Source organism: Eriocheir sinensis, chromosome 22 (assembly GCF_024679095.1).
Source record: "Eriocheir sinensis breed Jianghai 21 chromosome 22, ASM2467909v1, whole genome shotgun sequence".
In the NCBI taxonomy this organism is placed as follows: domain Eukaryota; kingdom Metazoa; phylum Arthropoda; class Malacostraca; order Decapoda; family Varunidae; genus Eriocheir; species Eriocheir sinensis.
Window position 1 is genome coordinate 9,832,216 of NC_066530.1, and position 15,958 is coordinate 9,848,173.

General features: G+C 43.6%; 1 protein-coding gene across 4 annotated transcripts in view; it reads right to left on the reverse strand.

Annotated features, from left to right (window-relative positions):
- Positions 1 to 15,958, reverse strand: part of LOC127002010 (hemicentin-1-like) — a 251,350-nt gene that overhangs the window by 214,875 nt on the left and 20,517 nt on the right. For all 4 annotated transcript variants that reach the window (XR_007755636.1, XM_050867330.1, XM_050867331.1 and 1 more), the window contains exons 2-7: positions 11,188 to 11,417; positions 6,557 to 6,679; positions 5,639 to 5,800; positions 4,807 to 4,909; positions 3,262 to 3,399; positions 1,505 to 1,689 (exon numbers count right to left, since the gene is read on the reverse strand). Coding sequence is in view for 3 of the 4 variants with exons in the window: in XM_050867330.1 (XP_050723287.1) it covers positions 1,505 to 1,689; positions 3,262 to 3,399; positions 4,807 to 4,909; positions 5,639 to 5,800; positions 6,557 to 6,679; positions 11,188 to 11,417 (941 nt within the window). In the remaining variant the exon portion in view is untranslated. The remainder of the gene's footprint in view (positions 1 to 1,504; positions 1,690 to 3,261; positions 3,400 to 4,806; positions 4,910 to 5,638; positions 5,801 to 6,556; positions 6,680 to 11,187; positions 11,418 to 15,958) is intronic.

The window sequence follows — 15,958 nt, forward strand, 5'->3', positions numbered from 1 at the left end:
TCACTGCTACACGGTAAAGCCACAAATGTGGCCCATTGCTGCTACACGGTAAAGCCACAAATTTGGCCCGTTGCTGCTACACGGTAAAGCCACAAATTTGGCCCGTTGCTGCTACACGGTAAAGCCACAAATTTGGCCCGTTGCTGCTACACGGTAAAGCCACAAATTTGGCCCATTCCTGCTACACGGTAAAGCCACAAATTTGGCCCGTTGCTGCTACACGGTAAAGCCACAAATTTGGCCCATCGCTGCTACACAGTAAAGCCAGAAATTTGGCCCGTCACTGCTACACAGTAAAGCCACAAATCTGGCACGTCGCTGCTACACGGTAAAGCCAGAAATTTGGCCCGTCACTGCTACACAGTAAAGCCACAAATTTGGCACGTCGCTGCTACACGGTAAAGCCACAAATTTGGCCCCTCGCTGCTACTGGGTTAAATTCACTCCTCCTGGGGGGGCAGACATACATACAGTTAAGTTGACTTCAAGTGAAAGTTTAACTAAAGACATATGTAATGCAGCTGTTGTGATTTTCTTGAAGTGTTATTTACGAGGAACAATTACAGACTTATTTATTTATTTTGCTGTTTAGTTTTATCATGGCAGTCAATTATGTTTGTTATGATTTTCTGGTCTTGGGTTTTATGAGTTATGTATTTTTTTGTGTGTGTAATAGATTTGACAGTATTAGATCTTTCCTATTTCTTAACACGGCCTCTGCGTATCGAAATAACACGAGAAATTAATCAAGATCAGGGTATTCTGCCTGGGATTGAACCCATGTACCAGCGTGACGGAGAGCCAAATTTGTGCCAAGATATAAACCCCAAAAAATTGATGATACATAATCTGATCACAACTGCTTTGATATATATTATGAAATGGTTTGTGTGAGGGGTGATTTTTTATCATTTTTCTCACTTGGAGGGACCATTAAGAAACATGATCCCCGCTGCTACCAGGTTAATACCTTTTTTTATGGCAATGTACAGCAATACCTCGGTTTATGAGTGCTTTAGTTTACGAGTGTTTTGAATTAGGAGCAAAAAAATCACTAAAAATGCCTTGGTTTATGAGCGGCGACTTGGTGTACGAGCATCCTGTTTGTACAAGTCGAAGACGTGATTTTGGGTTCCCTTTGTTTGCCTCAAGACGAGAGCGCTCAGAGTGGAAAACAATGGGAACGGAATCTCAGTCTGCGTTGTACATTTGCAGAAGTAGCACCCGCGCGCTCATGTCTGCTTATGTTTGTGCTCTAGTGTGCGATCTTTGTGTTTTCAGAATTACAGTGTGTGTTCATTTTGGTTTATGAGTTATTTTGATTTATGAGCAAAATTTCAGCACAAATTAAGCTCGTAAACTGAGGTATGACTGTATTTTGTCAACCTGACTTTCTTGGAAACTTTTTTTCAACTTCTTTTTGTCTACTACTTTACTTTAACAACAACACCAAATCAACACTACAATTCAGAGCATGGTATTTGTGCTGCCACCCGTAACTTACCTTGAGATTGAACGGCTGGTCTGGCGTGGGGAAAGCCGTGCCGTTGTAGACAGGGAGCGGCCCGGGCAGGCGGCTCAGAGGCAGGTCTTCGAGAATGTCGCCGTCCAGAGAGATGAACTGCAGCCGGTACAAGTCCCCAAACTCTGTCACGTCCTGCGGCCGCACGACAACATAGGACGTTTCACCTGGGAGGAAGGGAAAGGAGAAAGTTTGAATAGGCACATGCTATCATTTTATCTCTTATCTTTCTTTTTCTTTTTTATGGTAAAGGAAACAGCTCAATAAACAAAGAAACAACACAGGATGTCTCACCTGCAGGAAGGGAATAAAGACAGACTGAAGAGGCACATGCTGTCAATTCCTGTTATCTTTTTATTTTTAAGGTAATGAACTCAGCTCACGGGATATAAACAAAGAAAAAAGAAAAAAGGAAGGGAAAGGAGAAAAGGTGAAAAGGCACATGCTATCAATTCCTCAGTTATCTATTTCTATTTTTTTCTGTGGTAAAGGACACAAGGCCATAAACTAAGAAAATAATAAAATTCCATGCATGTGGACTTAAAGAGGGACGAGGGTTCAAATCCCGGCCGTCGCACAGCTGAGGTTTTTCAGTCACCGCCGAGTGGCCTAAGACTACCCACTTGCTGGCCTGAAGACCACCCATCAACCCGGGCTCTAAATAACCTCTCCAAAGAGAGGCTCAAAGATGAGTTCCGAGGGGCAGCATGAGCCAACACAAGGTGGCGCCACTATAAACACATGCCTGCACCAGAGCGGGCTGGGCCGACCATCAGGTCCCGCCGGGAAGAAGCCTACCGTCGCAATAGGCCACGACATAAAAAAAAAAAATTTTTTAAAAAGCAGTTTACAATCCTCAAATTGTATGCTTCAAACCAAATAGATTCATATATGAGGAAAGCTGAGACAATAAAAACTCAACGAGGAAAAATAACAATTTCCACAAATGTGAAGCTCCTGGCAGCAGCCTCGTCAGGGTTGGCCACTTGACCGGCCACACATTCACTTGGATGCCGTTCACCAAAGTTTGTCCAACGGACCATCTTGGCACTCACTGTAGCGCACAATGGAAGTGTGGGCCTCCCATGCCAGGGAGCAGGAGTGTGAGTGTAAACAATACTCAAAAGTGACAGGCAAAGGAATGTAACCAACAAGCTCAGCTGTTTGAGTGTGGACAGTGTCATGACATTTTTGCCACTCGTCCACGATGACACTGCAGTGACCCCAAAGAGACGACTCCATGGCACTCAGGACAGACTCAAGGTCCACATTCTCCTCAATGCTGATCCCTTAACGATGTTGTGTGGGTAAGAATGGAGGAAGGCTGGCTGTGCTCTGCCTTGCTGAACAGAACAGGTCTGTGAGTCCCCTCTGGTGATGTTCAGCTGCTCCATTGTTGTGCTCCAAACACACTGCCACTCACACCTCTCTCATGCGTACAGATAGCAGTCATTCACTCGTACAGAGGTAGACAGCCACACAGGAAGCCAACACAAGATCTCTCAGTTGTGAGCTAAGTTGCTACCCACTGCACAACAAAGGTCACTGCTGTCTAGAAATAACACAGGCATAAAAAAACTATCCCCCGTTCACTGACACAAAACAAATCAAAACTCTCTGATGGTGTCACTCCCTAAAAGTCTTACATTTAAAAGTAGATTACAAGGCAGCAGCTTTCTCCTCATGCAACCTTTATATTCTGCAGCAAAGACTTGATGAGCTTAAGCAAGTGTCCTTACCTTTCATGGGTCTGTGGTAGGTCTCCTTAAAGTCTGCTGTGGGATGCAGGGAGAAGCCGTGATCAAACTTAAGCGAGGAGAGGCCCGTGGCGCGCACCGTGAACTTGCTGTCACTGCCCACGGAGATGTTGTAGCGGCCTGTTGGAGCAAGACTGTTAGTGGCGGACCATTACAAACCACACGCTGATGACTGATGGATTGATGGTTTATTGTTACAAAGTTACACAACAAAGGAGAAGGGAGAAACCTGCCATCCCAACCCCAGGGCAGTGTGACTGTACAACCATTGACATATCCGTAGGCAGCACCATGAAACTAAATAGGTATAATGGTAGGGGACAAGTTTTTTTATAGGAAAGGAAGCAGCTCAAGTACAACAACAACAATGAAAAAAAAAGTGCAGAGAAAAAAATGCTAATCTCTGCTCCTATACAAGAGAAAAGTAAAGAGTGGCCAAAAGAGAGGTCAATTTCGGGTGGAGAGGTGTCTTGAGAGTGCTATATTAAAGTTATAACCATCCTCATTGGTCACCAGCATTCCACCACTCAGTATGATCCACAACCTGGTGCTGGAAACAGGGTAACACTGTCCTAACAATCTCCTGCAGTGATGATGAACAGGAAGAAATACATACTTTCTAACCTTAACAATAATCTCATGAAGTGTTAGAGTGAAACTAATATTGGTTCTGGGGTTACACATAATTCCCATCATTACTACCAAGCACGGACTCACTCAAAATGTACACGAGAGTTGTCATGGAAAATTGTGGGTCCATATAAATTAATCCTTTCTAATGGCAGCACCTTAACAATAATCTGATGAAGTGTTGGAGCGAAACTAATATTGGTTCTAGGGTTACACATAATCATCGTGTCTTTACTACCAAGCACGGACTCACTCGAAATGTACATGAGAGTTGTCATGCAAAATTGTGGGTCCATATAAATTGATCCTTTTTGATGGTAACACCTTAACAATAATCTGATGAAGTGTTGGAGCAAACTAATATTGGTTCTGGTGTTACACATAATCACCATGTCATTACTACCTAGCACGGACTCACTCAAAATGTACAAGAGAGTTTTCAAGCAAAAAATATGGGTCCGTGTAAATAAAGTGATGTTTGCTGAACTAATTCAACTGCAATTTTTTATATCCGCCATGAGCCATCAAGGACACCATCAGCGACTTTGGTCAAGAGGAGCACCAGGGGCAACATGGGCCAAGCAACTCATACACCACGGCACCTGCTATAAAAAAATTCACCTATGACACTAACAGGCTGAGGTCATTGAAAAGGAAGAAAGCCTATCGCCGTTAAAGGCAGCACCTAAAAAAAAAAAACCTTCCTTCCTCTCCTCCCCACCTGATGACAGCTCCTCCAACAGCTATCATTACCCCAAAGGCTAGATTTGGCAGCGCTGTGGCCCCGAGTGAACCACGCCCAATCAGACTTAACAGACTTCATAGCTGAGTCTGACTGTAACACTTGCCAAACCCTGACACCTGACAACACACTGAGGAGTGCAGGGGCGGCCTCACCTGGTGACGGCTCCTTCACCCCGACAATCTTGACATTCTCCAGGCTGAGGAGGTCCTCCACATTCTCCTCCTCCCTTACGTCTTCACCTGATGGTCCATAGATCTGCAAACATGTCAGACAATTATCCATCTATCTATCTATATCTCTGATGCGCTTCTCCCTCACGAGAACTTCCCTCCAGGGGGTGGCCACGGCAGAAGTGTCTCCATCTGTACCTCTTCTGGCGCTTCCTCTCAGCACACTCAATCCTGTTCCTTACAACTCTCTCACTCCAGTACTCACTCACCCTATTGATCCAGTTCACAGGTGGTCTTCCCCTGACACCCTCTCCCTCAATCCTCCGCTCATACGCACTCTTCATGAATTCATTCGCCTTCATCCTCGTCACTTGTCAAAACGATTTCAGTGTACATACCACACTTCACTCATTCAACCACTCCACACTCCACTCCACCACACTCATACCAAACCTCTCATACATGCTTTCATTACTTTCTCCATCTCTTCCCAACACACCACATGCGCCTCTTATATAACCCATTTCCACTGCACATAATCTCAATTGCTGTGCTGCACTCCATGTCCACATCTCTGATGCATACGACAGACAATTACCTCATACAACAATTTCAATCTGCCCTGATCAGTGGTGGATGCATCACTTTTATATAAGACAAACACTCACACAAGGTAACTTCTGTGCATAGTACTTGAACTGATGGCTGAAAAGGTTCCTTTAGAGTGTGTTAAGAGATCAAATAAATCCTCCACAATGACGGCCCATGAGATAACTATCCCCGGAGTCCTGCCAATGACCAGCACCAAACCTACCTGTATCTTTGGCTTCTCCCCCGACACTGAGATGGTGAACTCCTTGAGGGTGTTATCCACCAGCAGGGGCAGGCTCTCCTCGCCCGGGCCGTGCTCACCATGGTCCAGGGAGAGGAGGTTGACGCGGTGAGACTCAAGCGACACTCGGACAAAGTTCAGCACCTAGGAACACAACAACACGAGATGCAGGACGGAGGTGTTACATTGTGTTTATTTTGGAGGCTTTGTGATTTTGAGTTCCTTGAGCACTGTTTACCTACAGAGATCAACAGGGAAGGATCAATGGAAACTTAAATACTGCAACCATGAGGACAAGATGCAGGATGGAGGTGCTACATTGTGCTGAGTTTGAGGCATTGCATGTGGGGTTCCTTGACCACTACTAACCTAAACAGATCACTAGGGAAGGATCAATGAAAATTTAAACACTACAATCACAATATCAGAGGAATGATCTTAAGAACAGTATTTCCAAGAGAAGCAATAGTAGAAGTACAAATTGATGTAGAAGTAGCAATGGAGGGGGATCAGGAACCTATTATGATATCAGGAACCTAGTATGCTGAGCTAAAGACTGTATAGAGAGCAAACTGATATGATATGCCATCTAATATCCCTCAAACAACTTTAACCCGGTAGCAGCGATGGGCCAACTTTGTGGCTTTACCATGTACCAGCAACGGGCCACATTTTTGCCATGATATAAACCCCCCAAAATAGATGATGCATAAACTGATCACAAATGCTTTGATATATATTGTGAAATGTTTGCGTGAGTGATGATTTTTTCTCCTTTTTCTCGCTTAGAAGGGCCTTTAAGAAACATGATCCCCGCAGCTACCGGGTTAAAATATGTGATAAGCACTTGTATAAAGGATCTTAAGTGATCTTAAATGTATGAATGTCTGCTTGCCTCACCTCCTTCACATTACTCTTGTCCAGGTGGAAGATCTGCCCGGCTGAAGTGGAGGCGATGTCCTCGAAGGCCTGGTAGCCGGGGTGGGTGTGGTTGCCGCAGTCGCCGGTCATGACGAACACCACCTGGGGAAGCAAAAAAAATGTCCGAGAACACACATTTGACAAGGCTTTCATAAGAGTTTTTTGGCATTTCAAGGGGTAGTTTTGATCCTGGTAGTAGTTTGACCCTTTTTCTGTACCATGAAGGGAAAGAAATACTGATAAAACTAGAATTATCATTTATCTGGATCCATTAAGGCTTCTAAGAGGTATACTATATATTCTCATTGTGTAACATGATACAGTATGCACGGAAAGTGCTGTCGTCAAGGCGCCAACGACAATTCTTTTCGCGTTAAGTGAAAGAGGCTCACAACTACCTTCCCGGGATCACAAAATGTTCTGACTCTTTTGCATCACTAATTGGCAACCCTCTACGCTCTCCAGGGAGCAGGCGCCAGTGTTGACAGTCACCGATAGTAGCTGCTCAGCTGCCATTTAGAGAGGTTGTACAATCATCTGGCATGCCAGACGCAGGCTAATGGCGCTGTCATTTTGCTTCCTTCCACCCTCTCAGTATGCCTAAAATGACTACAAGCAGGGACAAACGGAAGGTGTTCACGTTATATAAGGCTGGTCACGATCTCCCATTTATTTCCTGTCAAACTGGTGCTGGGCTGAGAACAACACAGCGGCTGGTACAGCGTTTCAAGGACGTTGGAGAGGCTACTGCACTGGCACCCCTTCCCAAGTGTGGCAGGCCTCGTAAGACTACTTCTAGGACCCGTGCACTTATCTCTTGGCAGGTTGCTAAGGAACCAAGGCTGACAGCATGAGGAATCAAAGAAAAGAACCCACAGTTACTGGAACATGTATCTCTAAGGAGCGTACAGCAGCTGCTGCACAATGACCTCGGCTACAAATGTTACTGCGCCCGAAAGAAGCCCCTGTTAACTGCACAGCAAAAGGAGAAGAGAGTAAAATTTTGCAAGAAATATCTAGCCTGGAGTGAGGAGGACTGGAAGACGGTGCTGTGGAGTGATGAAGCAACCTTCACCGTGACTGGGACACCGTCATCACGAGTGTACCGCAAGCCAGGCACCGACCCCTTGGACCCCAAGTACACGTCAAAGTTTGTGAAGCACCCAGCTTCACTCATGGTGTGGGGCTGTTTCACCTACTATGGAGTTGGTGAATTAGTTATTCTTCCTGCTAATGTTAGGTTAAACCAACACAACTATTTGGAGCTATTAAGTGATGTCCTGTGCGATTCGTTCGAAAAAAAAAGGCAAGAGTATTTATGCAGGATTCTGCTCCTGCGTATGTAGCAAAATCTGTGAAGCAGTGGTTGACTGATTGTGACATTCCCTTCATCAGTGACTGGCCTGGAAATAGCCCAGATATTAACCCCATAGAAAACTTATGGGGATACATGAAGAGACACCTGTGTGGTATGGACAAGTCATCAGTGCCGAAACTTGAGGCTGCAATCAAGCAACTGTGGGCCAGTTTTTTACTCACCTACCTGCAAAACCTTGCAACCAGTCTCCCCAAACGTCTTGAGGATATTGTGAAAAGGAAGAGAAATGCAAATAAATACTAACTGCTCCAATGATACGTATCTGTTTGTCCACCATTCTCCCAGAAAGTCATAATCAATGTTTTATTTAGGCGGCGACAACACTTTCCGCACAAATTGTATTCTTATAATTCCTAGATTCTGTGTGTAAGTATACAGCACCTTCCCGAGTTTTGCGCTATCTGAGTTTTCATGATCCTCGAGTTTCGGGCTCAGTCCTAAATTCTTACCATCCCGACTTTTGTGCATTATCGCCCCGAGTTTCGCGGTGCTTTGACATGTATGGGTCACGTCTACCTACCGTTGGCGTCACCCGCAATTCCCTAAGGCGGTGTCACTTTGGCCATTTTCCTTCAATCGTTGGGGCTACTGGCAACCGTGGTTGCCTGTGCACCCAACCGGGAGCAAATTGTCAGTTGTCCATACGGATGGAAAACAGTTGGGGGTACGAGCAACCGCGTGGCTGCATGTAAACATACAGACGACGGCAGTGGGTGAGGAGTGAGGAGCGGTGGAAAATGGCTAACCGTGAAACTCGTAAAGTAGACTGGCAGAGCTGTTTTGTTTGCTATTTAATCGCTACAGGGCGACTGCTTTTTTACGTTGCGAATACTGGCAACCAACCTTGGCCGTGTGTGACACACACCCGGAAAAGTTGGAGTTGCCGGTCGCCCCTATCGCCAACGCGGTTGGAGGACAAAGGCCCAGTGTGACACCAGCAGCATAAAGGCGCGATCACACAAGCTAGTTTCTCCAGAATTTTCCACCAAAATTATCTCCCAACAATTTTCTGCCTCGAATTTATCCTCAAGTTTGGTCACACAGAGGACTGTTGCATTCTGGGATATATCAGCTGAAAAGCAAACAAACAATGGATCCAGACGTTGCAGAGTTTGCTTTGTGGTGTTTGCTGAAGAAAAAAAAAAAAAAGCATTTGTTGATTCGTGAGTGGTTAGCTCGGAGACAAAGGTGTCACAGCTTGCTACCATTAAATACTACGAGAATTTAGCAGTGAGGGCCCAGACATGATGAGGCAATGGCTATACACTTGGACAAGACTCAAGTCCAAGACCTGCTCAACCTGTTTACTCCAAGCTTATCTAACTTCGTGGAATTCATTGTGGTACTGGAATAAACACGCGGATAGCTACTGAACCGATCAGCTGATACGCTGTTCTTCTTGTGACCACAACTTACCGACCTCACGAGAAAATAGCCGACATGCTGGTGACTGAGTTTCTGACTAGAATTTCAACGAGTTTCCCGTGAAATCCAGCCGACTCTGAATCTCTGTACAAAATTCTCAAGAAACTAGCGATTGGGTGACCATGTTCACACGTGCTGGGGCAAGATTCAAAGAGATGCGCACTAATGGCCTGCGGTAAAAGCTACGAACTAATGATTTAACTATCAACGCTGACTTCAGATTCACAAAGCTTTCGTTTCATCATAGTTAGAGGCCGGTGATTGGATGAGCGCCACTGATGACGTCATCGAACTCGGCGAATCACACGCGTGTTTTCAGAACTGTTAGCCAATCATAAGGCAGCCAGCCGCCTTCAGCTGCGGCTTCAAAACGACCCGTTCTCTCTTCACATTTTCTTCCTCTTTTCACAGTACGTATTCTGAGATAACGAGGGAGTAAAATGGGAAACAAAAAACAGTTTCTCCACGGACCAGAACAAATAAGTCCTTTTTCAGTGTTTTCAATACCCCAAGTTTCACGATCCGCTAGTTTAGCGCTATACCTGCGAAACAAAACAAGAGCAAAAGTCGGGAGGGTACTGTATATCACACTCATGTACATAGTTTCTTCAGTGGGAGACTATGGTTCGTATTACTTGAGATTCTGGTCCCCAGGTTCACATAGTTGGCAAGGCTTTCATCGGAGTTGTAGGCATTTCCAGGGGTAGGTTTATGGCCCTGATGGTAGTATAACCCTTCTTTTGTACACAAACATAAAGAAACACTCATTAGAAAGAAGCACACATATTTGACAAGGCTTTCATAGGAGTTGTGGGCGTTTCCAGGGGCAGTTTTATGGCCCTGATGGTAGTATGACCCTTCTGTACCGTGAGCACAAAGAAGCACTCATTAGAAAGAAGCACACATATTTGACAAGGCTTTCATAGGAGTTGTGGGCATTTCCAGGGGCAGTTTTATGGCCCTGATGGTAGTATGACCCTTCTGTACCGTGAACGCAAAGAAACACTCATTAGAAAGCACACATATTTGACAAGGCTTTCATAGGAGTTGTGGGCATTTCCAGAGGTAGTTTTATGGCCCTGATGGTAGTATGACCCTTCTTCTGTGCCGTGAACCTATAAAACACTCATTCGAACCTGACTGATCTCCTATTTGTTCTTTGGAAATGGTTGTGAGAGGCAGAAGCATCTGAGAAAACTGACCTATATATGAAGAGGACACAGTAAGTAATTGAGAAAGGGGACTTGTTTGAAAGACTTAAGGAAGTTCAGTTTTCCATACAGGAGTGTGGATACAAGGAATGAAATAAACAAAGACATTGTTGAAGCAGGCAGTGACTACAAAATGAATGAAAAGTTGGAGGAATATAGATTGGGAGACTATCCAAACTTGAGCTCAGGCCCTGTATACTACAAATAGGTAAATACATCTACTTAGGATATCCTCTACTCTTCCTGTCATTACCCATTGTTTTGTCTCTTATAATGATATGATAATAATAGGCACATGTTTTTTCATGGGCCAGATGGTCTGCTCAAGCCCGTCGTGATGCAGGCAATTTTTTTATAGTGGCGCCAGTTATATTTGGCTCATGCTGCCCCCTGGAACTCATTCTTGATTCACTGGGCAGTTTCTTCTAGAATCCGGGTTGATGGGTGGTCTTCTGGACAGCATGTGGGTAGTCTTAGGCCACTCGGGGGTGACTGAAAAATCCCCGGTGGTAGCGTGGGGATTCGAACCGACGTTGTCCATGGCGCCGTGAATGTGAGCCCAGCACGCTAACCACTCAGCCACCGCCTACCCTTACCTGCGACTGCTTCTTCTGGATGAGCTGCAACACATCCTCCAGCAGGTAGTAGTCCTTGGCCCGGGCGTCGGTGAAGACATAGATGTAGGAGGCCGGCAGGCTGATCTCCAGGGCCATCTTGATCGCCTTGATGGCCATCTCCGGGCAGTCGCCGCCGCTGTGTATGAAGGAATCCTTGAGGGCCTGCTGGAACACCTCCGGGTCCGACGTGGCGGTCACTGGGCCCACCTCTGAGGACAACATGGAAGCACATCTTTAGGGAGCCACTCACACTTAATATGAAAATAAAGTATAGTTTAATACATGGCCAAGGACGGTGGGTTGGTGGGTCTCTCTCTCTCTCTCTCTCTCTCTCTCTCTCTCTCTCTCTCTCTCTCTCTCTCTCTCTCTCTCTCTCTCTCTCTCTCTCTCTCTCTCTCTCTCTCTCTCTCTCTCTCTCTCTCTCTCTCTCTCTCTCTTTCTAGTGGTGACAGGCACAACTTAATCAGTCTTTCCTCATATAATCATCCCATAATGTAACACCACTTAGACGTTTTTACTGTGTTACTGCAGTTCCTCTAATAATATATATACCCTTGTACCTATGTTAAGTATGACAGGCACAGCTTATTCAGTCTTTCCTTGTATGCCAATCCCATACTGTAACACCACTTAGACGTTTTCACTGTGTTACTGCAGTTTCTCTAATAATATACCCATTGTACCTATGTTAAGTATGACAGGCACAGCTTATTCAGTCTCTCCTTGTATGTTAAACCCACCAGACTGAGCCCTATCCTAGTTGCTGCTCTTTGTATACTCCCAATGTTAGTTCATTTTTTTTGCATTACTAAGGAAGACATCATGAGGTGTCTGTACAAGAAGGAGCATAAGGGAAAGAGACATTTTTACCTAGTTTGCAATGGGACAGGCATGCCACACATCCCCTGAAGAACAAGATACAGTCACACCTTGATTTACAAGCCTAATTCATTCTGCAATTTTGCTCGCTAACCAAAAAACTCGTAAACCAAAATGAACGCACACTGTAAATCTGAAAACACGAAGATCGCACACTAGAGCAAAAACCTAAGTGGACATGAGTGTACGTACAAGTGATACCTCTGTGAATGTACAATGCGGACTGAGACCCCATTCCCAATGTTTTCTGCTCAGAGCGCTCTCGTCTTGCGTCAAACAAATTGAACGCAAGCTTGAGTCTTCCACTTGTACAAACAGGATGCTCGTACACCAAGTCACTGCTCATAAACCAAGGCATTTTTAGTGAATTTTTCTATTGGTGTAAGAGCATCCTGTTTGTACAAATCAGCATCCTTCAGTCACATCTTAGGATATCCTCTCTGCTTCCTGCCACTGCCCTTTGTTTTGTCTCTTATAATGATACAGTGGTGGCTGAAATGAAATATCAGCACTCATAAAGTAAGGCACTCATGAACCGAGGAATTACTGTATAAAACGCAAGGAAGAATCAACCCTCAGCACACCAAATACAAGGTCAGTTTTTCATTGCAACTTAATTCTTGTTTTCCCAGAGATGAGCAGACTGCCTTTCCCAGTGCAAGAGAGAAAAAAAAGACTGGCTCTGCCCCTCACACCCCTTCACCAGACGCCTCGCACGCTCAAGACTGGACAAGGGCAGCGTTTAAAGTAGACTATAAAAAAACATTTGCCTCTCTTTTGGCCCCTCTTCAAAACTCTTTTAATAGGGGCAGAAGTGTCTTGCAGGCTTTTTCTTTCTCATCATAATTACTTTTTTGTCCTTGAGCCGCTTCCTTTGGTGAAAAAAAAAAAAAATAATAATAATAATAATAATAATCATAATAATAATAATAATGGAGGGAGATTATGTGTTTTATGAGGTTTGGAAATAACACTGACATGATTTTGCTAATGAGAGAGAGAGAGAGAGAGAGAGAGAGAGAGAGAGAGAGAGAGAGAGAGAGAGAGAGAGAGAGAGAGAGAGAGAGAGAGAGAGAGAGAGAGAGAGAGAGAGAGAGAGAGAGAGAGAGAGAGAGAGAGAGAGAGAGAGAGAGAGAGAGAATTACATAGAATTACATAGAAATTCAGACCACACAGACCCCATGGTCCAGACTAGGTGGTCTGTCCTTAAACCTAAGTGATTCTACACTAATCAGATGGCTCCAAAACGTTGCTTTTCTACTCTAGTTAATATTAAGTTCAAGGAAGTGACGGTCGAGTTTGTTTTTGATGGAGTCAATCGTGTTACACTGGACCACTGACGGTGGGAGCTTATTCCATTCTACTTTTCTAGCGTTGGTGAAGAAAAATTTGGTGCAGTCTGAATTTACTTGTCTACATTTGAGTTTTATGCCATTGTTCCTCGTTCGCAAAGTGTCATCGATCATAAACAATTTTGTTCTGTCTACATTCGTGAAACCATTAAATATTTTAAAACATTCAATAAGTTTTCCTTGGAGGCGACGTTTCTCAAGAGAGATCATGTTAAGGGTGGAAAGCCTTTCTTCGTAGGATTTGTTGTGCAAGGAAGGGATCATTTTTGTTGCCCGACGCTGAACACCTTCTAATTTAGCAATGTCCTTTGCATGGTGAGGAGACCAAAACTGTAACGCATATTCCAAGTGGGGTCTGACTAAACTATTGTGGAGCGGAAGTATTACATCTTTATTCTTGAATAAAAAATTTCTTTTAATGAACCCCAACATTCTGTTAACTTTATTTGCTGCATTGATGTGAGAATTTGAGGTTTGACGCGATTTTGACCCCCAGGTCCTTAACGCATTGAACACTTGTGAGTTTAATGCCGCGCATTTCATATTCGAACTTCTTATTTCTTGTTCCAACTTGAAGGACCTGGCACTTGTCTACGTTAAAGGGCATTTCCCATCAATCCAACCAAGCTGAAATTTTGTGCAAATCCTCTTGGAGGCTTTGCCTGTCTTCATCAGTGAGAACTGAGTTACCAATCTTTGTGTCGTCTGCAAATTTACTAATGCGATTATTGAGTCCAACATCCACGTCGTTGATGTAAATAATGAAGAGCACTGGGCCAAGAACCGAGCCCTGAGGGACGCCACTAGTGACCGGCGTCCACTCTGAGTTAAATCCATCAGAGAGAGAGAGAGAGAGAGAGAGAGAGAGAGAGAGAGAGAGAGAGAGAGAAAGAGAGAGACTTTTAGAGTGCAGAGAGAGACTTTTAGAGTAGAGAGAGAGAGATTTTAGAGTAGAGAGAGAGTGACTTTTAGAGTAGAAAGAGAGAGACTTTTAGAGTAGAGTGAGAAAGAGAGACTTTTAGAGTAGAGAAAGAGAGACTTTTAGAGTAAAGTGAGAAAGAGAGACTTTTAGAGTAGAGAGAGAGAGACTTTTAGAGTAGAGAGAGAGAGACTTTTAGAGTAGAGTGAGAAAGAGAGACTTTTAGAGTAGAGTGAGAGAGACTTTTAGAGTAGAGTGAGAAAGAGAGACTTTTAGAGTAGAGAAAGAGAGACTTTTAGAGTAGAGTGAGAAAGAGAGACTTTTAGAGTAGAGAGAGAGAGAGTGAGAGAGAGACTTTTAGAGCAGAGGAAATGAGACAGGAGGAGAGAGGGAGAGAGACTTTAATACTAGAGGAATAGAAAAATGATCTTCGTTTACTAAGAACAGTACAACAGACCACAGTAAACAATCACTAAATGACACATCACCTGCCTTTACAAGAGTCACTTATCTCACGGAAAATTAAACACATAATACGTCTAACAGTATTCTCGGGTTTAGAAGAGAATAAAAATCATGTCTAACAGTATTCTTGGGTTTAGAAGGGAATAAAAATCATGTCTAACAGTATTCTCGGGTTTAGAAGGGAATAAAAATCATGTCTAACAGTATTCTCGGGTTTAGAAGAGAATAAAAATCATGTCTAACAGTATTCTTGGGTTTAGAAGGGAATAAAAATCATGTCTAACAGTATTCTCGGGTTTAGAAGAGAATAAAAATCATGTCTAACAGTATTCTTGGGTTTAGAAGGGAATAAAAATCACGTCAAACAGTATTCTTGGGTTTAGAAGGGAATAAAAATCACGTCTAACAGTATTCTTGGGTTTAGAAGGGAACAAAAATCATGTCTAACAGTATTCTTGGGTTTAGAAGGGAATAAAAATCATGTCTAACAGTATTCTTGGGTTTAGAAGGGAACAAAAATCATGTCTAACAGTATTCTTGGGTTTAGAAGGGAATAAAAATCACGTCAAACAGTATTCTTGGGTTTAGAAGGGAATAAAAATCACGTCAAACAGTATTCCCGGGTTTAGAAGGGAATAAAAATCACGTCAAACAGTATTCCCGGGTTTAGAAGGGAATAAAAATCACGTCAAACAGTATTCTCGGGTTTAGAAGGGAATAAAAATCACGTCAAACAGTATTCTCGGGTTTAGAAGGGAATAAAAATCACGTCAAACAGTATTCTCGGGTTTAGAAGGGAATAAAAATCACGTCAAACAGTATTCTCGGGTTTAGAAGGGAATAAAAATCACGTCAAACAGTATTCCCGGGTTTAGAAGGGAATAAAAATCATGTCTAACAGTATTCTTGGGTTTAGAAGGGAATAAAAATCACGTCAAACAGTATTCTCGGGTTTAGAAGGGAATAAAAATCACGTCAAACAGTATTCCCAGGTTTAGAAGGGAATAAAAATCATGTCTAACAGTATTCTTGGGTTTAGAAGGGAATAAAAATCACGTCAAACAGTATTCCCGGGTTTAGAAGGGAATAAAAATCACGTCTAACAGTATTCTTGGGTTTAGAAGGGAATAAAAAT